We start from the raw sequence: 23,024 nt of genomic DNA on the forward strand, positions 1-23,024 counted from the left end.
ACTCCTGCAAAACTCTTTATACTTTGCTTACTCGCATCCCTGCTCTTCTGTTGCTGTATTTGCTCACTTGCTTTTTGTTTTGTTTTTGTGAATTTAATCAAATATTAAGGAATTCAATGTATTGTGAAAACCAGACAGCTAAAATGTTGTATAGGAATGATGACAGGAACAGAATTTGAAGAATAAGGATTTGTATTTAGGCTTATTTCAAAGTCAGTATGAATGAATGCTTGTTTTACCGACTGGTGATTCCTTAGACTGGGCAGTTGTTTGTGCTTTGTTGATAGAACAGTGCCATCTAGTGCTCACATAAAGCTGGGGAAAAATTGCCAAGGCAAAATGTTGGTAAGAGCAGATTGCATAGTCTGCAAGGTTAGATGGTTCACAGCTGTAAAAAGACAGCTTTGTGAGAGGTCGAGTAAGCTGAAGTCTGATCCATTGTACCTTGAGATGGAACCACTGCCAAAATAGTCCTTGCATGAGGCTGTGGTTGGAGGTGCTGTGAACTGCACAAGAGAAGGATGGCTTTCTTACAGAGCCAGCCACAGATCTGGCACTTACAAAATGCTGCCATAATTTTTAGGTAAAGGTAACTTAGACTCTTTTTTTTTATTTTTTTTTTTCAGTGAAAGTAAGCATTTGAACAGCATATGTACTTTTTTTTTTTTTTCTCTGTTTCTTTGCAGCTTGATCACATATTATCACCTCCACCTATGCCTTCTCGGAAATCCAGCAGTCCTGAAGCCTTCTCTGGTCCTGGAAAGTGTACTAAATTTAAGAGACAGCTGAGTGAAGATGGGAGACAGTTCAGAAGGGGAAGCCTTGGAGGAGCTCTGACTGGTGAGTCTGGGGTGTGTGTAATGTTGCCAGGAGGTTTAGCAGCTGTGGAGGTGATGGTGCCTTGACCCCTGGCATTTGCCTTGTGAACAAACATTTTGGAAGAGATGTGAGCTCCATCTGGAGTTTCCATAAAGTCTCTTCCACATGGACTCCCTGATTGTCATTAGAATGAGCTCATGTTTGAAGCTCTGCCTCCATGGGGTGCTGATAGGTGGCCAAGCACCTATTCCAAGCCTGAAAATGACCCATTTCCTGAAATTTTCAGGAATATGGCGTTTATCTTGCTGACTCAGTTTGGAGGCTTATGGGTTGTTTGAGATGTGCTCACATGCATCCATCTGTGGGATCACATACATCTTATTTTGTCAAGGTGCTGAAATGCACAGATGGTCTCTCTAGACTTGATTTCATTAAACAAAAAGCAGTTTGGCCTCATTTATCTGCTGGAGTCCTTGCAAGGGAGGAGGGGCATTACCAGCTAGCCAGTAGTTGTAGACTGCAAGTTCTCCATGGAACCATGTGGAGAGGTATCAGGATGCTTGAAGAGGGCTCAGGCCCTCCCTGCCATGATAGTGTCTGTGGAAAATGCCAGATGCTGAAATCATGATTGTGTTCTGGGAGTTTTATGTCTCCATACATAGTGATTGATTTTGAGTGTCTACTGAAACGAATGTGAAAACATTGGGACAGTTTAACTAGCACTTTCTTTTCTGTATTTCAAGAAAAAGGATTTCTAAATTTGATAGAATTCAGCAATTAAATATATTCCTGAAATGCACAGCGTCTAACAGTATGAAGAACGTGCTGTGAGGAAAAAGATATTAAGTTGTCTTGTGCTTTATGTGAAGGAAAGACAGATACTACTACAGGAACTTCTTGTATCACATCAGCACATAATCATTGCTGTGATTTTTAGTGTCACTTGGGTAAGATTTGCCATTTCCCTTGTGCCTTTATTTTTATCAGGAGTTGTATTATGAAGATTTTAGAAACGGTAGAGTATTTGTGCTCTGTATGAGCTTTCATGAATGATAAGTGACTTACATCAGTCTGAAGTATGAATTTCACTAACCATGTTGGTAAATTCTGGCTTATCTGGAGTATTAATACTCTAAAAACTCAAACTGTAGATCAAACTAGTGCTTACTGATACTAAACATTGCCAGCATACAACTTATTATTTCAGCAAGAGTTGGTGTAGGTTTTTAATTTTGTTTTTAACTTTATAGTAGGGTGGTGGTCTGTAAAAATTGAACTTTCCCATATAAGCCCTCCAGATAAAGAGGAGGGAGACAGCCTAATCAAAACCAAACAAAGCAAATGTGCTCTGCTGCTGTAATCTCTGGTCTTTATCTCTGTGCTTGAATTATTGCTTGAGGCCTTTATAAAAGGGAAATGGATATGCTTTTTGTCTGCTTGCAATATGTTGTGCACAGTTTCATGTTGAGATTTGGGAATATAGTGTGCAATGATGTTAAACTGCTTTACTACTAATGAACTTTAAATGAACCTGAATACCCTACGGCTTTGGTATCTTGAAATAGTTTAAATATCTTAACAGCTTTCATGATACTGATTCAATTAATCAAAGTCATTGTGATGACAGAAGGTTGTTAATATTCTTTCGGGACTTAAAAAAAAAAAAAATAAATAAAGTTTAAAGAACTGCTGCAGATGGAGAACTATTTCCTAGAATTGTTTTAAAATGCTCAATAATCTGAACTTAAAAATTCCAGCGTTACCTCAGACTTGTATTTACCTACCTTTTTTTGCATACTGAAAGTTGATGTTTTGGTTTGTAGTTTTGTGGGGTTTCTTAAAGGCTGAGGAATGGTTCATGGTTCTGGTTTGGAACTACAACAATCACAATATCATTAAAAAAAAAAAAAGGAGAGGAGCATGAAAAGGCCCTCCATTCAAGACTGAGCTGTTGTGTCAGCTCACACATCCTGTCCCTAATTTCTGTTTGAGTCTTAATATTTCTAGAAAAATACTCATGGTCTGTAAGGTAAAAAATAAAAATATAATTTGGAAAAGTTCACTTTTTTGTCACTTTATACTGATTACTGTCTTCTTTTATCTTTCTGTCTTGTTGCTTTTGATACTCTTAAATTAAGTCATAGCTTAACAGTGGGTATCAGTCAATTGGAAAATTGTTCAGAAAGGTATTTCTTAACAATTCAGTAGCTTAGACAGTTCAGAAATCTTCTAAGGTATGTTCTCTACCCTTGTTGTTCAAAAATGTTACCTTTGCTAACCTCCTACAAATACATTAAGTGAGAGTAGGTAAAGCAAGAGAAGACTGCTAGCTTACAAATTTGCAAGGTATTCCTATGCTGATGCTTGATGCTCTCTCCAAATGTTAGAAAATAAGTGAATTGTGCTTTTTGTGTTACTTTGACTTTGCTGTTAAAAACACAATATTATTGAGCCATAGAATATAAGTAGTATTAATAATAAAAACAAAAATAAAGATTTAATTTGTTTATATAAAAAAGAATAGCTCAAATCCTACAGGGCTGAATGCTAATAGAGGTAAATAGGTAGGGTTTTTATCTCTGGGAATAGATCTCAAATAAATGAGTTTACTGGGCTTTATAAGGAGTAATATTATGCATGACATATGAGAAGAAATAAAATCTATATTGTTGCAATATAGTGAATGAGAGTTGTAAAACCTGAAGGATTACAGTTACTGAGAACCTGCTACTCTGAGTCGGCTACAGTAAATTACAAAACTCTTTACATAGGAATATGAGAAAATTGAAATACGTTGATGTACAAGGTCTTTCCAGTGAGAAATCAAGACAAGGGAGAGGAGGTTTGGAAACTTGGAGAGGTGGGATGGAAAGTGGAATTACATTCTACATGGCTTCAGGAAAACTGGAACCCAGTTGCTTTTTTTCCCTGAATTGCCCAGTTTTAAGTAATCTTGCAACCACACGTTTCCAGTGACAAGCTAAGAATGCTTTTTTTGAGTTGAAGAAAGTTAAATCCATGTTTTTGAGAATAAATCTGCTGTTGCTTCCCTGAAAATCACTAGGGAACCACTGGTACTAAATAGAGTTTGGCTAGTAAATGAAATGAAGACTGCTTCCTGGAGACACCATGCAATTATGTTCTGGAAAAGACACTTCAATCTAATGGTTATGACAGTGTTGCTTTCTCTGATTTTCATCCCCAAGGATGGGAGCAGAAACACTGAGAAAGAGAGACTGATTTTGGAATGAAAAGACTTTATTGGATGTAGCCTGGTATTGGTCTAGCAAATCTACTTTAATAATGTGTGTTGTGATGTGCTAGCGGTACTGCTTAACAGAAGAAAGGATGAAAAATAATATTTAATAATGGGGGTTGCTAAGCATAAGCATTCATGAGATAAACCAACTTCAGAGTAAAAGTATTTGAAAGTATTTATGACCAGTTCCTCTTTTAATTTAAAATGTTGTGTTTCCAAAGGATTGTAGTGTTTTGGGTAGCACGAACGCTTATGCAATAATTAGTGTTTGCCTTTTTCCTCTTCTGCTGCTCCTTCCATGCTCCAGCTTTCCCCTTCCCTACGTGCAGTCATTCCCATAACAGTGCTTGTGACATCCTTTAAGTGGGAAGAAAACTAAAGTGTTAAGAGTTCTGCTTGTGTCTGAGCTGGTGTAACACGCAATCCTCACACAGTTTGTTCAACTGTGGAATAAGCTCTGTCACAAAGCTGAGCTGTAGCCACTTATCTAATAGCCTTAGGTCAAATGGAGAGGGAAAAGTTCATTGCTTCAGAATGATGCTGGTGCACCCTGGGTGTCAGGGGCGCTGGAGCAGTGCTGGACAGACTGACAGCAAAGCTTGGTCGGGTGAGATCAGCTCTGTTCTTCTTGGGACAATAGACCTCTGTGCGTACACATGTATTTAAACGCCTTTCCCCCAGCCTTAGGTTGCCTTCTTAAGGATTCCTAACACTGCACAGACTGGGGCTTCAAAACTTGTTTCTAATCAGGAGAAAAGATGTTTAATTAAAAAGCTGCTTTTCTGTGGATGGCTGGTTTTCTTCATCTCTACAAACTTCAAAGAGCTGTCTACAGTCAGGGTTTTTGGCTTCGATTGTCTACAGATTTTAGTTTGCTGTGTTCAGAGATGCTTTAATAGAATTCATGGCAGAAAGTAATGTGAAAGGGTGAGAAATTAAATGAGATTTTACCAAGGAGGGGGTTAACCTGGCAAATCACTTCAGCAAGCAAATTGAATTGGCCTTGCTTTCATGTCCCATTGCTGCTCCTCGGTTTGCACTGCAGTGTGCAGTGTAACTCTGTTCTCTCATTTCATCTGGTGCAGCATTTGGAGATTGCTTTCTACCTTTCTACTTCTGAAAGGTACAAGAGCTTATTGCTGTGAAGAGTTTGTATTTTGCAGAATGCTGCAGCTAACTCAGTTGTCTGTATCCTGATAAGCTCTGCAGTTAGATACATAAAACAAAAAAGCAAACCCAAACCACTTTGTTACCTATAGTTTGAACCCCTTATCTTGCCTCCAGTTATCTAATCAATAACTGCCTGGAAGCAGACTTCCTGCTGGGGTAATTGTTGCTAGTTGTGGTAGGGCTGTTATCTTGCTAACCTTAAATTGATCTTACACAAATACTGATGACGTAACACAGACAAACTTCGTCTTATAGAATCTTTAATCCAAAGATCCTAAAGCACGTTACATTAATGAAGTGGTCAAGTAGATTTAGATATAGTGAAGAGCTAAAAACTAAGAAATCTTGGGATGTATATATTTGTTTATTTTTTTCTTCTCTAATATTCCTGCTTTGATAAGCTTTCTACCTCTGAGTCATCAGTCATCCAGCTATGCTCAGCAATTATTGTTATTCCCATATAACTAATCTGTGGTTGATTTGAAATGGATCTAGGGATCCTCAGTCTGTTTTTTGCATCAGAGATTCATCACTCTACTAACACTAATTAGCAGGAAGATCAACAACTTTATGGGCCATGAAGAACAAGCTGTTCTCTTATCCATGGGTAGGCATGTGCTGGCAGGACTTGGAAAGGGAGGTTTTCCTTACTTATACAGAGGAGCAGCTGTGGTGGTAGAAATCTAGAGTTTTCTCAAACATTTTGTTATACGTTTTTTTTTCCCATTGTTGAAAATGCACATTAGCTCATTAAGCCTTACAATGTCAAATCTTTGATACAACTTGGTAGATAGGGAAAGTTGGGCATAAAATCATATTAGTTGTACCTTGAAACCTCTGAAAGTGGTACCATCCCATTCTGTATGACTGTTTATTGTAACTACAATGTGATTATTTTAGTGGCAACATCTTTAGAAGATTATTTTTATTAATGATAGCCAATTGATGTAGATAAGGGGAAGTGTTCCCTGTCTCCCCTGTACAGTATCAAGATTGTTTATTGACTTCCAGTTATGGCACTAATTGATTATGCATGCAGTACTCTAGAAGAAGGCCTGTGGTTTTGTAGCTATCTCTGGGGATACAGCTTGGTGGGCTCTGTTGGCTTGTCTCTGGCTCCAGAAGCCAGGGTGCTGTGGGATGTGGGGGGAGATTGGCTGCTAGCACTGAAAGCTCTGTTAGGCATGCCTTTTTGTAGGAAATTTTACTTCCTGCATTTTCTTTGCTGCTATCAGAGCAAAAGCATGTTTCAAAATTGCTTTCATCTCCATGATACATGGCAGGACTGGATGTACTGATTTGAGGCTTTTCAGCCACACCTGCCTGAGGGCTCTCCCCAACAGCAGCAGAGGGAAGGTAGCAGCCCAGGTCTGGTGCTAACACCACTGGGTTTCTGGGTATACAGGTGCAAAAGGTTCAACAGCTAGGTAGGCATGACAACAGGCACCACGTGCTTCATACAATAGCATGTTGGAGCATGTCCTGGACTCTCTTCACTGCCTTCCTCAAAGGCTTCCTTCAAGTCCTAGCTTTAAACTTCTTCCAGAATTAATAGAAAGAAATAGAAGCAAGCTATTCTATAATTATACACCTGGGGGTTTGCTGGGTTTTTTGGGATTTTGTGTTGTTTTTTTTTTTTTTTCCTTTTAATATGAGGTATAAAGCTGTCTTACACAGATGAAGTAAATACCTTCTGCTATGAAATACGCATTTTTAACTGGTTCTTGGTATACTGCTGGTTGAAATTACATTAGGTTATAGTTATCATTGTTAGTTACATTTGTCATTTAAGGCATCAATCAACCTACATAGTCGAGTTTATTTTTTTACCTCCCTGTGTGCCTGGCAAGGTAATTTCCATATTCTTTGACATGTCTGCATCATGTGATAGTCTGAGAAGAGAACAGATATATTGTATTTCTGTCTCATTATTTTGCCCTTAACTCCTCGATTGCTGCTTAATCGTGCTTATATCATCAGAACATAGGAAGTTGATTGTTGTTGAGATAAAAGCAAACTGTAGCAGTAGAGTGCCTCATTAGCAAGTTGCCTGTTTTGAAGGGTGGAGGAGTAGAGTTTAACCCTCTTTGGAAGGCTTATAAAGCATCTTGGAAGTTGAGTCATTTGTTACAGTGGAAAAATAAAATATGGATAAAATTAATTGCACATTTAATTTCTGAAGTTTGAGTTGTAGCTCCTTAACAAATACTCCAAGAGCAGTTGAATTAGGTGGCTCAAGTGTGCTTAGCAGTGTAACTGTAGAAGCACACATGACAGAACTTGCCTGGGCTTAGTTAAATGCTTGGGTTTAATCAGCTCATTACCTAAATCTGAGGCCTCTGAGGCTGCAGTTCTGTTATTGGTAGTACCTGAGCTCGTTAGTGCCAACCTGTTTCTGCAGCGTATTTATAAATAAATTGTAATTGCATGTCAGGACTGTATTATCTGTACTCTTAGAGGCTGAAATCTCCCTTTTTCACTTATGGACTCACTCGAGTGGATGTTGTGAAGCCTGTGGTCTGACCAAGAGTAGGGGAAAATTGTACTTGCTTGCTCCAAGATGGATGCTTTAATGAAAGTGGAATGTGCAGCTTGAGAAATGTTTGAGAAGAGAGAAAAGTATACTTTCTATGCTTAATCCTTAGAATGAGGGTTGAAGACTTGAATGAAGAATTTTATATATGTTTACTAGTGAAAAAAGGGCCAGGCTTTTCTATTAGGAAACTCCGCCTTTCGAAAAATTATTATTGCAAATAATTTCTTGTATTATGTGGCAATGCAGTGTATATGTGAAACTAAAACAGGGGTCAGAGCAGGGACTGTAGGGAAAATAGTGTGTTGATACTTCATGCTTGTAATTTATAATAGAGTTGCTGAGCAATTTTTTCATAGTGCAGTGGAAGATGTCTGTTTCATGTTATAATTTCTATGATAAGAAGGTGGCAAAAAAAGAGATTTTGAGATCAAGGAGAGTTGTGAGCCAAGAATATTAGCAGCTGGCTGAAGTAGCTGTTCATCTAGTGGTTGACCTGAGCAACAGAGAATTTTCTCGAGTTCTTAAAATTAGACTATGTGTATTCTAGGCACAACTTGGTTGAAAGTCTGACAGTTTTGGAGTTGCAGGTAAGACCTAGCTCTGAGTGTGCAGTATTGACTGTATATGAGAAGGAACATTAAACTGTATCATCACTTAGATCTAGTCCAGTTTAATGTGCTTTTGGTAGCATCATGTGTTCAGTCTGAACCTTAAATTTCTGGTTTTTCTCCTATTTTCAGAGTTTCAGAACTGGATATTCAGTTTTTTTCTGGAGCAGTTGTAGAGTGAAAAAAATGCGGAAAGGGTAGCAGAAATATCTATCAAAGTTGTGTTGTAGAATGATCTGGCAGTCTGTAATTTTTTGGAGCTACATGTTAGAAGTATGGAAGAAGGTTCTATTTGTTGGTAAGATAAAGAAAAGGAAGAGGCAGAATGTGCCCATCTCTGAGCTCACTGATGAATAAGGTATCTCCAACTAATTATTTTTCTGAGTTGTATTCCAGTAGAATTGGGAGGTCTATAAGAAGAGTTGTAAATTATAACTTCAGGCTTTAGGGTTTTGGTTTTTTTTTTTTTTTATCATACAGATAGCAGTGTCACTAGCTAGCTAATACTGATATTGCAGTACACATTTGGTATGGAAAACAGAAAAAACCCCCCAAAACCCAAACACTGCCTTCACCTCCAAAATCTAAATAAAACTAAAGAGATTTGCTGGTGATCCCAAATGCCTTTCAAATATTTTATTGCTGTTATAGTACTTAGTAATAGATTGCAAATCATCAAAATATAAATGTAACTTCGGTGAGTATCTGTTTGCAGAGGAACTTTGAGTAATTTCCATATAAGCAAAATTCAGTATTGTCTTTTAAGTATCTTTCAGTGAATTATATTTGTTCCAAGCATGGAAATTGTATTTATTTCTGTAAGGAAATCCTAACTGTATTAACTATATGTGACAACTTATTAATTGGCTTACAAACAATCTTGATTCTGAATCCTTTGTAATTAATTGAGTTCTGATTTATTATTTTTTTTATATATTTTGGATACAGATCTAAACATGCATCCTACTAGTTCCTGGTCCAAAATTGTATGTGTCCTTTTCCAGTTCCAGTTTTCCCAATATTTATGACTTTTTAAGACAGACGTATTGCTTTCTTTTTTTTTTTAAGATCATAATCTCACTCTAGTTTTGCCTTTGGTGGGCCACATTGATTTCATGCATGACCAAATACTAGTTCATCTGATTTTAGAAAGTAAACCCAAGATAGAGCATTTTAAGGAGACTTTGTAGTCTCACTTTTCATCAAAAAGTGAAAAATCCATAGGGAGTGTAATAGGATTTTTAGAAGGGCTTCTTGTACAGTGACAAAAGAAATTATAATTGAGTCAATTATAGTCAGTTATAGGCTTAACTGAGTAATGTTATGTTTAGTGGATAGATTGGTTGAAAAAAAAATCGTCTTTTGCATCAGACAGGCAAATTGGCATTGTCTATTGAGTACAGCCATGTGCAGCTGAGTAATATGCAAACCCTGGTAATTTTCTTAGGTTGTGGGCAATAAATGAGGCATGAATAAAATGGTAACTCTTCTTTGCCTGCTGGTAGTCATTTGAAATTTAAGTAAAGTTTATTGGTGCAGCCACAGTAAAACAAGGCAAAATATTGAAAATTTTCCTAATAATGGCTTTAAATCCATCCACTATGCATTTACTTTCCAATTACTGCTAATGGAAATTACGGGCTTTGCTCCCTCCACTCCTACAGTGTGGAATAGACCCTAAAATTTACAGCATCCACATGATTTCCTACAGCTGGGCTGTCTGCAACAGTTGAATTTGAAGCAATAAAGTAGAATGCCCTAAACTGATAGTAAAATACTAATGTGGGAGGCTCTTTGCTTTTCACCTGGCAGGTTTCTGAAGTTGTGGTGAGGCTTCACCTATCTGTGGGAGTGGAAGTAGTGGTATGTTGCCTCCAGCGTTGGTTTCTGCTTCCCACTGCTCCTGTTGCCCAGGCTGTTCGCATGTGGCTGTAGCTGCTCTGCCTGTGTTGGGGCTGCCACTGCTGGGGTGCCGAGGTGTCAGGGGTTTGGCTTCAATCTTTCCTCCATTCACAGTAAGACCTGTCAATGAACTGTACAGTCTGGGGTTGTTTTTTTTGGAGAAAAACAGAAAGAGTTGGAACAGGAAGAAGTACCCAACTGTGTTTCTTTTCAGTTTGTTTTGTGATCCAGAGTGATCTGCAGTGGGGTACAGTTTTGTCTTCCACCATGGCTTGTGCCTCTTCTTCTGATGTAGAGAGATTTTGAGTGAGCAACCCACTTGAAACTACACTTGGCAAATCTGACTGGACCACAGCATTTGGGTTTTGAGATAGGATCAGTTATTTTCTGCTTTAAAGTAGTGAGGGAGAAGAAGCTTTTTTGAATGGTTTTTTAAATATCCTGCACTTACATCATAAATATATGTAAGTGATTTTTCAGAAATTAAGTAAAATAAGTATTTCTTGGCTCTTGCCTTTAAAATGTCAGAATGGCAAGAGACTGTTTTGAAGGCTGCTATTTCACAGCAAACACATTCAGTTTAGTCTGTGGTACATTGTAATCATATGCACAGCTTCCACTTTGGACTAATTGTGTCTATAGTTACTGTCAGCCCAAATCCAGATGCTTCTATTTTAGCAAAGTACATACCTGTCTTCCATTTACAGTTGAGTAATGGAAAACTGCTTTTAATATTTTCATAAAAACATATTTCCATCAAAAATGTTCAAGATGCTTCGTCTGTATTTATCTTTGCATTTTGACAAATTACAGAGTTTCCAGCAGTGCAGTCTGTGCTGTCCTAAGTACTTTCGTAAAGGCAAAATCCTACTTGAATGGCAGAAGGTTTCTCCATCATGTGCAATTCTTAAAAAATCAGACTGCCGAAGATTTGAGACAAGTAATTTCTAAACTAACTGAAAATGGAAAATTTATATGTACTAGATCTAAGCTCATTTAGTAATTCTCAGCCATCCCACTGGGATATGTATTTGATAGGGAAAGATGAAGGAGGGTAATACTTCAGCAGTAGGAAAGATTTTTCTAATTAGGATAAAGCAAAGCCCACCTCTGTGACTGATCATTGAGTGAGTGTATATATTTTTTTCTAGTCTCTTTTGGCCTTAAACAGTAAGGCATACAAGAAGTATGCGCAAATGGGATGCAATAGAATTGAGACGTAACAAAGATTCTGTTTGGACTTTCTATAAATATCCATTATAAAGGAACCTAGACATACAAGAGGCAAGTTCAAGGGGAAGATGACACTGAACTCCAGTGATGTATTTGTTCTCTATGTCCCTCAATGATTACATAATGCCGTTAAATAATGCTCAGTTATTACCATTACATAATCAGCTTAAGTCAGCTTTCATTGAAATGCGTTTTGATGACTAGTTTTGTGGAATAATGAGGTTTGCATTCAGATATGGGAAGGAATTACACTGGTTACAAACAGTGTTGTGACTTCAGACTGTCTTGATAGTTTCAGGCACAGGAAGGGTAGCAGAGATGCCAGCAAATCCTCTGCAGGCAGCATGGGGGGAATTCAAAGGCTGTCTTCAGTGGGACAGCAGTAGGGGGTCTGTAGATGATTTATCTGTATCAATAACTGGTGAAAGTAGTAAGAAAATTATCAGTGTGGCAGCCGTCTCTTGTTAGATGGTGATTATCCTGAACATTGGCAGTGGTTTTTGTGCTGTGTATCGGCTAAAATGCTAATTAAGATGGAAGGGATGAGGCAGAGTTGAGGTGCAGTCATCCTCTCTGTCCCCCACGAATCAGTTCACTCAAAAGGAAGGAATATTAAACTTGAATGCAGAAATGAATGCAGTGTGAAAATCAATAGTGCATTTAAGCTCCGGTTTTATGTGTAATACTGATTTTTGAATCACATGGTAATGAGGAATACTGGATACACGTAAATTCAAGGGGTTATTAAAGAAAAAGTGGAGAAATGCATACAATTATGAAAGTAAAAAAAAGAAAGTATGGAAGTACTATACCAGCAGGAAAAAGGACTTGATAGGCTGAGGGGATTACTGAATTTTATTTTTTTAAGCTGGAGGAATCCATCTGACTAACTCCCTGTGAGCAGGGACTGTTTATTGTGTGGTGGTTTAACACAGTGGCACACTAATCTCTCAAAGCAGACAGTTTTGGAAGAAATTTTTTTTCTCTTAAGAAATGTTGACACCCCGTTTGCTTTTGGAAATGAAAAAGCCTCATTGCATTCCTATAAACTGTGTCAAACTTTTTCTTATTTTAAGAAGCACAGTATTAAAAGCACAGTTGTTATTCTCCAGATATTTTGTTACAGTTGGCATTCTTGTTGATAAGTGTGAATCTCCTGGTAGTATATCTCTTCGTAAAGGTTGGTGTTATGCCCTCATAACTCTAATAAAATATGTTACCATCTTCTTTTGTAAGCCATGACTAGTTTTGCTTCTGTAGAAAGCATATTTATTCTATGCCATTTGTGTGTTTAAAAGCTTAAAAAGCTGTGAAAAGAAAAAGAATTCTAGACAGTTGCAGTATGTTGTGAACTCGACGGTGCCCTCAAGGCTCCTGTTTGGGGTAAGGATGGGACGAGAGACCATTCTAGCATCACACATGCTCATATTTGCATTGTCAATTTTGATTGTGTTGACTGGCTTATTAGCTGCTCCACAAACCCTCCAATGTTGTTTTAAATATTTCTACAGTTTAATCATGCAAGAGAGAAATAATGGGATATTAAGTGAATTCTTAGAGTGCAGACATTGGCCCTGGTGCCGAGTTAATTTCTGCTTTCTTGTCAGTCAGACAAAATCTTACTGTTGAATGTTAATGTTGAATGTTTGGGGTTTTTTAATTACTGCCGTCTGGAAAAGGCTTAGTGTGACGAGTTTCAAACCCCTGCAAGAAAGGGCATTGATGAACCAAAGAGTGAAGCTCTTCCCCAGTTTCAGTACAAGATTTATTAAAACAGACCTATTTCTTGCTTGCATTCGCTTTTGTTCTAAAGATCAGAGGAAAACTACTGCTTTTCAAGTATTGATTCCCATAAAAGGCACCAAGGCTATGCTACAGTAATCAAGTTGCAAGTTGTTTAACGTTGTTTTCCTGGTGGTTTATAGAGTGGCTTAATACGGAGTTTCTAAGGGAAATTTGTGTAATGTATGTCTTGACAAAATAGGCGTTGCCAGAGCGTTTTACTGATGTTACCATCAGTGATATGATGTATTGTTTGGATCTGCCTTGACTTCGCTGGAATTTCAGAAGCCTTCTTGCAGACTTCCATTACAGTGTTTTTAGTCTGCATTCTAGCCTCAGAAATCTTTGTAATTGGGTGATGCAGCACTAGGAAATATCGAGTTTCACCCAAAAAATCTCATCTTACTACTGACTCTTGGGGGCAGAATCAAAATGCAAGAAACTGCGTAGACCTCTTCTGATGTGGAAAGTATTAAAGAAATAAAGCATACCTGTTTAAATCTGAGGTGTGTAGAATTTATTTTTTTCCACTAACTTTTTAATTCTCTTTTTCTTGCTTAGATGAGAAGGAGTTAACCTTTTGAGGTGCTGTAACTGACTGCACATATCACTGATATATACCAGAATTGACATCAATGGAATATCAAAGATGTGGACATGACAATCAATGCCTTATGCTTTTTATGGCTTCTTTTTAGTTGAGGATAGTGGGAGACTATGTAAGAAGGTAACCGGAATTTGGTAGAAACTGGCAGAGAGAGCAGATGGGAAATTAATTCAGTTTTTCCAGTTCTGGGAAATGTTATCCTGGGTAATTGAGCAAAAACCCACATCTTTTTTGTACATTTTTCTTCTAGGCTCTGGCAAGCTGTTAGCAAATTGGGTGAAAAATGTTCATGGGTTCCACTTTACTGGTGTAACAAAGAACAATAGCACATTTTGAAGACTAATTGGGAAGCATTAAAAAGACTGTTTTGTCCTGCTGCTTGAGAACTGTCTAGCTCCCAGAACAGTCGGTTTTCAGCAACTCTCTGAGGATCTGCTGTCAAAAATAGGGTTATGAAGCAGAAGCCTTTGATTTCCTGGCAAATCTTTGCACACTTACGAGGGTGCAAATCCTATAGCAGTGGTCATACACATACCTACTCACTCCATGGTTCTCTGAGATTACAAGGTTAACGAGGTAATAATTAGTAATTCCAGGAAACAAATGTTTAGGATGTGTAGTTGGGAAGATGGTTTTCATTTGAGGTGTTCACTAAAAATTTTGCATTGTGATTTTGAACCTAGATTTGATTAATTTTTTTTTTTTTTAATTGTCACTTTGCATCAGCTAGTTGGTCTTCTAAGATAAGTCAGTTGTTCTAGTAGTGTCTCATTTTTTGCATGGTTTTCAGAAATAACTAAGAACTTAGGCTGTACATCGTTGCTAAGAATTGTATATAGCCTCTTACCCTGTTTCTTGACAGTGGCTGAAAGTAAGCAGAAAGGAACAGCATTATTATATGCCCGTCATCTTAATATAATTCCCTGAGTATTCTCCCTGATGCTGTTTTGCAGCTTAGGGGCTTCCTGAGCCCGTGATGCTTTCTGTCTAATTCATGCCTGCAGGGAGATGGTCATGACCAAGTGGGAGTGCTTGATCAGGGCTCTGACCTTCCATTATGCTTTGCTCAAGCGATATGACACTTTCAGGCAGCAAGTACTGCAACCATGGTGGAGGGCTGTATCATTTGCTGTCTGAGAGCCCAGTGTGTGTGTGTTCCTGGGGAGTGGCTGTTGTATGCCTTGGTGATCTCCACTTTCTTGGTATGCGGGGTAGGGATACTTTTTTGGTAATTGAGTGAGGCCTATTAGGTAGATTATAAGCAATTTTGGAATAAAAGCAGAATAGTCCCTACTCACAGAGCAGTATTATTGTTATCCTCATAATAAGTGCCTTATTTCAGTAAACTTCACTTTGTACCTTGTACTCAGAATTTTATTGTTTCAGGGTTAGATAGAGGCATGGTTTGGTTTAGTTGTGGGGTTTTTTTGTTTGGAGCTATAGTGAAAGAAACAAATATTTTACAATGGTAAGGGCATTATCTTATAGTAAACCCTGTCTTTTGCATTGCCTCATCTGCAACATGTAACGTTTTAACACACTCTTTTTTTAATTTGACAGGCAAGTATCTGCTTCCCAGTGCAACTGGGCAGCAGCTATGGCAACCTGCAGAAACCTCTAATCTTGTTCGCATGCGCTACCAAGCGCTTGGGCAGTCAGCACCTTCCCTTACAGCTAATTTGGTGAGTAATGCTTTTCAAAGCTCAGAGTGTACAAAAAAAATCTATTGCATTTCAGTATTTATTGGTGGGGGGATGGGGATCAAACTAGAGCTGATTTTTAGATCAGCTTGTTGTCCTTGAGCTGCTTTTTTAAAGTACCTAATGCATTCCTGCATATAACATTACTTAATATGTTGAGCGCAGCTGAGTAACATTTATGGTAGCAGCAACTCTGAATTGGGCTACTGGATTTTGCATAAAGTCTGAGCTGAGTATTGCATTGATACAGCCGTTTGCATTTATGTAGTTTCTTTCCTTAAAAAAAAAGAAAAAAACCACATGCATTTAAAGATAGCAACAGAAGGTAACTGTGCTTTCTCCTGATTATTCTTTTCTATCAATGTCTTTATTTCCAGTCTGCAGGGCTCTGTCCTCAGGAGAACTTAGGTGTATAAAGCAGAAGCTTAGTTAGGTTTTTGGATAAAATGATCAGGGAGGAGAAAAGGGAAGAAATGCCTCATACACTAAAAGTTTCAGCTCTTTTTTGTTGGCTTTTTTTTTTAAGCACTGATTATACTATTTTGTGGTTCTGTATATTAGGATCCAAAGAAGTGTTGAAATTTAATGCAGGACCCCATATAATAGCCTTTACTTTTCTTCAAAGACTTACTTGAATTGCTTTAATATATTTCATGTTGTATAAAAAAAGCAGAAAAGTTTTATTAATGTTTCCCCCTCGTCCTCCTTCTGCCTTCCAGCTGGTTACGAAAACTGCGTTAATCCATGTTTACTTTCTAGTGTAAATTTTTGTTTCCACATGATGTTCATGTTAAAGAAGGCTATGATTAGACAATGTTGAACAGTACCACCATGCCACTTTTTCATATTATACCAGCATGTAGATGTCCATTTTCTCCACAAATCTATCTGAAATAGTATTTCACTTCAAGGGCAACAAATCTGCACGTACAAATGTAACTGTGACTTCTCCTTAGTGGTGGTGTTAATTATGGCTCTTTGGGGCAGATGTGGTTTATTTGACTCCATGTTAATTACAGACTTTTTTTGGAAGTTGTGTGCTTTGAACCCTAATGTTTTTCAGGGAACTAAGTGTTAATCTATTGATTTCTGTTTTCTAGTTTGTTAGGAGAAACTGTATTTGGGTTATGTATATTTGAAATGAAAAGGAAAATAGATGAAATGTCAGAAATCAATATAAATTACATAAAAATGGTACAGTTTTTCCTTTTCTGTAGTTGGGAATTAAAGCCATAATTTCTTCTAATGATCTGAATTAACTAAATTTAAAAAGTGTTATGTTGCTTTAGTTTTCTATTTCTGTTTGAACAATTATTAGTTGCCATGCTACTAGCAGCATTCTGCTCTTGTTTTGGTGAAATGCTTAACCTATAGAGAAGATTCAGCAGCATTTTGAGAAAAAGTATTTTGAGTGGTCATAAAACAAGAGACTAATGAAAAATTCATTGAGCCATGCTTCTTTAAGGGCCTTTTGTTCATCACCTGTCGACTTTTATGGCATATTTATCTGCTACAGACTTCTTCCTTCCTGTCTCTCCACACTTTTATCTGTGCCTGACTGCAGCTTCTTTCATGCTGGTGCAAAAGCAGGCGAGAGCCTTTTATGTAGATCCGAGCAGACTGTGCATGGGGTGGAGTTGCAGGTTCCTCAGAAGTATTTATTTCTTATCTGGAACTGCCATCAGACTTGCCTCCTGAGGAGTATAATGTTACATTGTCACATAGGCAGAGCTCTTCTCAAGCCTCCTTTTACAAATAACTTTGCTGTCCGACTTGTGAAAGACTTTGGGCCTTTGCTTAAAAGGGGCCATAAGTTAGGGGTCACTCTCCTTCCTTCCTTTTTTTTATTATTTTTTTGGTCTTGATTCTGTGATTTGACAAAGTTCAGTTTGTGTTATGTTTCAGGGAGCTTTTAACTGTGTTTAGAAAAGAGCTTGACTTTGTGTAGAAGAGATCTGTGTGAAAAATTTCCACGTAGCTGTTCAGTCTGAGTTGAAATGATTTAAAATGCAGTGTTTCATTCATCTGAAAAATTATTAGCCTGTTAGTTCCTCTACTAGGACTGATCATTCCTGCTGGGGTTCATACCCATCTGATGTGGACCATTACTGTGGCAGTGATTATGTGCCAATACAGACAAGAATGACAAGCTAGCAGCAAAAAGTTACATACTCGTAGAAGTGCAGTAAACAGGGGACAAAAGACTTATTTTTTCACTTTTCTGTTAACAATTTGTAAAAGCTTCCCAAGATTACGTGCTGTGTCACAGATGTAGATCCTTTCTGTGGGAAATTGTAGATTTTAAAGTGTGTTAGGGAATATGGATTAAAAATGGACAGCAGGCGTGGCTTTAGATAGAGTTCAATAGCTGTGCATGATTCACTCCTGTAATGCAGGCAGTTGGGCTATAGATTAAAAATACATTTTCCATATAGAACCAGGTAAGTGGGTTTAAAATGTGTTTGGGACAGCTGATTTTCAGATGAATGGCCAGTGTATTAGATTTGCTGGGGGCTCTTAATTCAAAGATAGCAAAGTGGTAGTTTTATTACGTTTCTACTTGTGGCAGGAGCATGTTGAGTTGTCCACAACACAGGTTCTGTGTTCTGGTGGTCACACAGATGATGGGCGTCTGCAGAGTATTCACTTGGGCTTAGAAACATTAAGAAAACAATAGACAATGTCTTCAACACTAAGCAGAAAGATGAAGCTGAGGTGTGGAGTGGAGCAGTTCTGCTTTAGAATGTTCTCATAGGTCAAATGTTGGTCTGGTCAGTCTCTTGCCCTCCATAGTCAGTGGAGAGGTAATGCGTCCTCCTGGAAGGGGATTCAGAGTATGCATCTCACTGCTGAGTTTCCTGGGAGTGTAGCAAAACTGTGGTAGAGCTAGCTTATCTTAATCTTCTTGTCCTGTAGGCTGACAGTCATCTTGCCTGATTTTAGGCGTCTATTTCAGGATGAATTGACTCCTGAAAGAGCTTCTTTTCTACTGAATTGGTTTGGGACTTCACTTACAGTTGCTGCCTCATTCAGTGTCGAAAGTTTGGGAGTAATTCTCCTGTTCTGTCCTACCCCCTTGCCACTCCATAAGTGTTTACAAATACCATTATTACTTACTGTTTTGACTTGTCCATTTTTATTAACGCTACTAGAATTTTTGGAAAATAGTTCGAAACAAAGCCATTTTGGTTCATATTTCATTGTAATAAGCCGATATGGCTTAAAATTATGATAATGAGCCTAGATATATTTTGTCTCTGAGTGGCACTGATTGAAGTTCCTGATTTTAATGTTTTTTCTGAATAGCTGCATGCATAAAAACAGTAGAAACATGAATATAAAATATCTTTATAACACATGATGATAAATGTGTGGATGAAAGGAAAAGAATTTGTCCAAATTAACTGGGTAAAACTTCTGGAGATTTGCTTTGTTTTCACAATGAATTAATATCAAACTCCTGTTCTGTGGCTTGTTTTTTTTTTATATTTGAATGGTGGTGTGTTTGGTGGCTTTCTGCTTTAAGGAACACGAAGTCTTTAATTTTGTTTATCTAGTTTATATGAACAAAAAAACCCAAACCAAACGGCAGCAACAACAACAGAAAGCCAAAAAAACCTACAACAAAGACTTCTCACAGTCCAGGAAGTCTTTTAAGATTGAATTATTTCATGACTACTGAATGATAACTTAGTTTAATAATGGAACATTTTTGACTACTTGTAAATAGTATCTAGTAACTTATGATAACTGGAGAAAAGGTAAAAATGGCCTTTATGAATCACTTATGCTCTTTCCTAGTAAGCAGTGAAAGGATGTTTTGTCTGACTACAAACATTTGGTACTTTTTAGCATACCACTTCTTCAGTCTTTTCAAGATTAGCTTACCTCTTGATTTCTCCCTCCTCCATCTCCAACTACGTTCATCCTCACTCCCAACTCTCAAATATTGCTGTCTTCCCCGAAACAACAGAAGACTGAATTTGCAAGCATCTGTACTTCAATATACTTGCTTTTTATTGCCACTTTATCAGTGTTAATTTGTAAGAATGGTCTTATGGCAGCTGAAGGGTGGTGATTATATAAAGTGCTGTTTTGTAAGATAGATTGCTAAAAGGAAACAAAATAAGAAATGTTCAGTGTCTATGAAAAGCAGTTTTACTTCTTCAGAAAGGGCTTTGCCTCCCTTCTTTTAAATAATATAATACTGAAAATGAGTAAATGTGTCTTTGTTAAGTATGCCATTAACTTCAGCTAAATTGACATAATGTTGACAGTTATTATGACAACTGTTTAAAAACTAATTATGCTAATTAGAATGTAACTACTAGTAATTGCATGGATTCAAACAGCACACCAACACCCTTTTGTGTATTTTATTCCCCAGATGCAAGACAGCCATTTGTTGCCTGAGAAGCTGCAAAATCAGAGCTTAGACAATAAATGATTGCAAACAAATAAAATGCTTTCTTTAGAAACACTAATTAGTTAGTTAAGTGAATGTCAGTATCAGTTGTGCTTGAGTACATAATTAAAAAAAAAGGCCTTTATTTAAAAGATTCATTTTAAAATTGTAGGAAATTTTTGGAACAATTATTGTCTGTATTCAGTTTTATCCAATGAGTATCAGGCATAGCTGAATTTATTTTTAAATAAACTTACTAGAGAGCAAGAGGAACCTGCATCTAAAACTTGGGATGCTTTGAATTTTAGCTTTCTGTCCAGGAATTCAGATTTTCAGTTTGCCTTAAGTAGCTAATCTTGGGTCTTTCTCTAAAATTTCCTGAAAATAGTTAGCTAGATTTCAGAAATACTGAGTCTGAACTGAGTAAGTTATTTGAATATGTCATGGTTTAAGCCCAGTTGGTAACTCAGAACCACGCAGCTGCTCTCTCACTCCCCCGGCCCCTTCTTCTCCCAGCTCCCATGGGTTGAGATTAGAACAGTCCAGTAACTAAGGTATAACAGAAACCACTGCTGCTACCACCAATAATAATAATGATAAGGGAAATAACAAGGGAAGAGAATACAACCACTCACCACCCGCCGAGCAATACCGAGTCGAGCCAGAGCAGCAATCTAGCACTTTTGGGTAACTACCCCTAATTTATATACTGGACATGACATGCTGTGGTATGGAATACCCCTTTGGCTAGTTTGGGTCCTGTCTCTACTTCCTCCTAGCTTCCCCTCCTCCCTGGCAGAGCATGAGGCTCAGAAAGGCCTTGGTCAGAGTAAGCATGACTTAGCAACAGCTAAATACATCGGTGTTATCAGTGTTGTTCCCAGGCTGAAACTCAAAATCACAGCACTGCACTATCTACTAAGAAGGAGAAAAATGACTGCTGCTGCTGAACCCAGGACCCTAAGCCATTGTTTAGATTTGATTACCGTATTCTTGTTTGATGTAAAGCCAGCTTAACTTCTAAGACTAATCACTGAGTATCTTTTTAAAATGGGAAGTATTTATTCCTATGAAATGCTAAAATTGCCAAGTAATGGTAGCAATTTCTTCCAACTTTTAAGAATAGAGTTGTTCTCCCTTGTGTTTTTTATTTCATTAGCTCCTTATCCATGAATATGTATTTGTGTTTATATTTCCTTGTCTGTATTTGCCTTCTAACAAATTCTTAATTGCAGTTCTGATTCAGTAGTTAGTTGGAATTTAGTAGCAGAGACAGCTAAATGAACATTCATCTTCATAAGCACTCCTTTATACTCAATATTTGTACAAAACAAAAGGCTGGAGTATACCTGGTCCAGAGCCACGAAACTGTAATACTTTCTGACAAGCTGATGCAAGAAGTTAATGACTGGCCCCTCCGTTCCACAAATACAGATGTATCTCTGTCTATAACATTGTTTTTAAAATAGTCACTGCATGTTTAGGTTTAAGAAACATTTGTAGATTCCATTATTTGGCACAGTTCTAAGTATCTGATTCCTTTCCTAAATTGGTCTGATTAAAATTAGTGGCTTTCTAAATTCTGATGCTTTGCTCACTCATTCTTGATGGATTACGTAGAGAAGTTATGGTGGCCAGAGTTAAGTCTGTTAAAGATGTAGAGAACTTCTGATTTCTCTTGAATTGAGAACACATCTAGTGCTGCAGAATGTCATTAGTTAATACTCTGACTGGAATATCATGGGAAAAGCATGTAAAATAATTTCTCATAGAAGACTGACCTAGGTTAAGAAGTCTTGCAAGGATATCCAACATACCTTCCAAGCGTATCCAATTTGTGGTGAAGTAGGTCGCCTTCCGTCAGCCTGTTAGCTGCCAGCTGACAGGATGTATTTGAGCATATTCTGGAACTGTAAGTACTTTGCATGGTTTGTTAAAGTTGAATTTAGGTATAATCCTCTTCTCTATCCTGTTAATGGTACAAAACCAGTGGAGATCGAATGTGTGTGTAGGAGCTAGCAATACATCCTTATTTTGCACATGGGCGCCATTCTTCAGTTTTTCAGGTATCCCATATAACGATCTTGTTCCCTCATGTGACACTTTTCTCTGAACAGTGAAGAGGCTCACTAAGACCACTTTCTACTTCTAGATAATGAAGAAGCTAAGACTGTTAAAACTATCTTCCTTAGCCTGTGTTGTCAGCTGAGCATGCCTTACTTTTTGAGGTTTTATTTGGTCTTCAGGACCGGCACAGTCAAGATCAGTAAGCTAGGTTAAGTATAGTGCTTCATCCCTAGAACTGAAGCTTCTGACTGTTATGTTAGTAGAGACTCTGAATAAGGGCTTATTCTGCTTGTCTGCTGTCATATTTGAGTTCTCCATGTGTGGTGTTAGTTGATAGTTATCTTACAGTGTAAAGTCTAGATGTCTTTCTGGGAATACAAGCTTTCTTGGCTTGTTGACGGACTTTGCTCAGAGGATAATCAAATAAATGTTATAATCTGTGATTAATGAGGAATGAGACTCGGGAATATATTGATGGACTTTCCTGGCATTAGATCAAAAGCTTCTGCAACCCCTTGAAGGATTTATAGTAGTGAAAATGGGAAGAAGGATAAAGAGGGTAAAAAGGACATAGCAGGAAGTGAAGAAACTGGAAAAATGACTGGCAGAGGGATAGATCTAGGAAAATCTAGCTATAATGCTGTCTCCTTGTCCCTATCACAAAATACAGAAGAAAACTGACTACTGTGGTTTCATTGTCTAGTCAGTTAACATGCCAATTGTATAGTTTTTAACATTTAATGAGAAAATAATAACAAGCTGTAACTTGAAACTAATGTCACTCACAGCTCTGACTTAAAAATAAGTGAAATGAAGTAGGCATGGGGGAATACCATTATAAGCACAGGAAAATGACTGTCTACACTTCTGTCTGCATTCAGGATCTGAAGGCATAATAAGAGGTGTTGATAACCTCAAAGTGAGTACTTCCTGTAT

The 23,024-nt window shown here is 37.6% G+C and overlaps 1 protein-coding gene across 1 annotated transcript in view; it reads left to right on the top strand.

Moving 5' to 3' along the window:
• Nucleotides 1-23,024, top strand: part of MAST4 (microtubule associated serine/threonine kinase family member 4) — a gene marked incomplete at its 5' end in the record, with an annotated part of 284,622 nt that overhangs the window by 57,784 nt on the left and 203,814 nt on the right. The window contains 2 exons of the mRNA XM_080637246.1: nt 687-840; nt 15,477-15,598. Of these exons, the coding sequence (XP_080493372.1) occupies nt 687-840; nt 15,477-15,598 (276 nt within the window). The remainder of the gene's footprint in view (nt 1-686; nt 841-15,476; nt 15,599-23,024) is intronic.

The sequence above is a fragment of the Psittacula echo genome, assembly GCF_963264785.1.
Source record: "Psittacula echo genome assembly, chromosome: Z".
NCBI lineage: Eukaryota > Metazoa > Chordata > Aves > Psittaciformes > Psittacidae > Psittacula > Psittacula echo.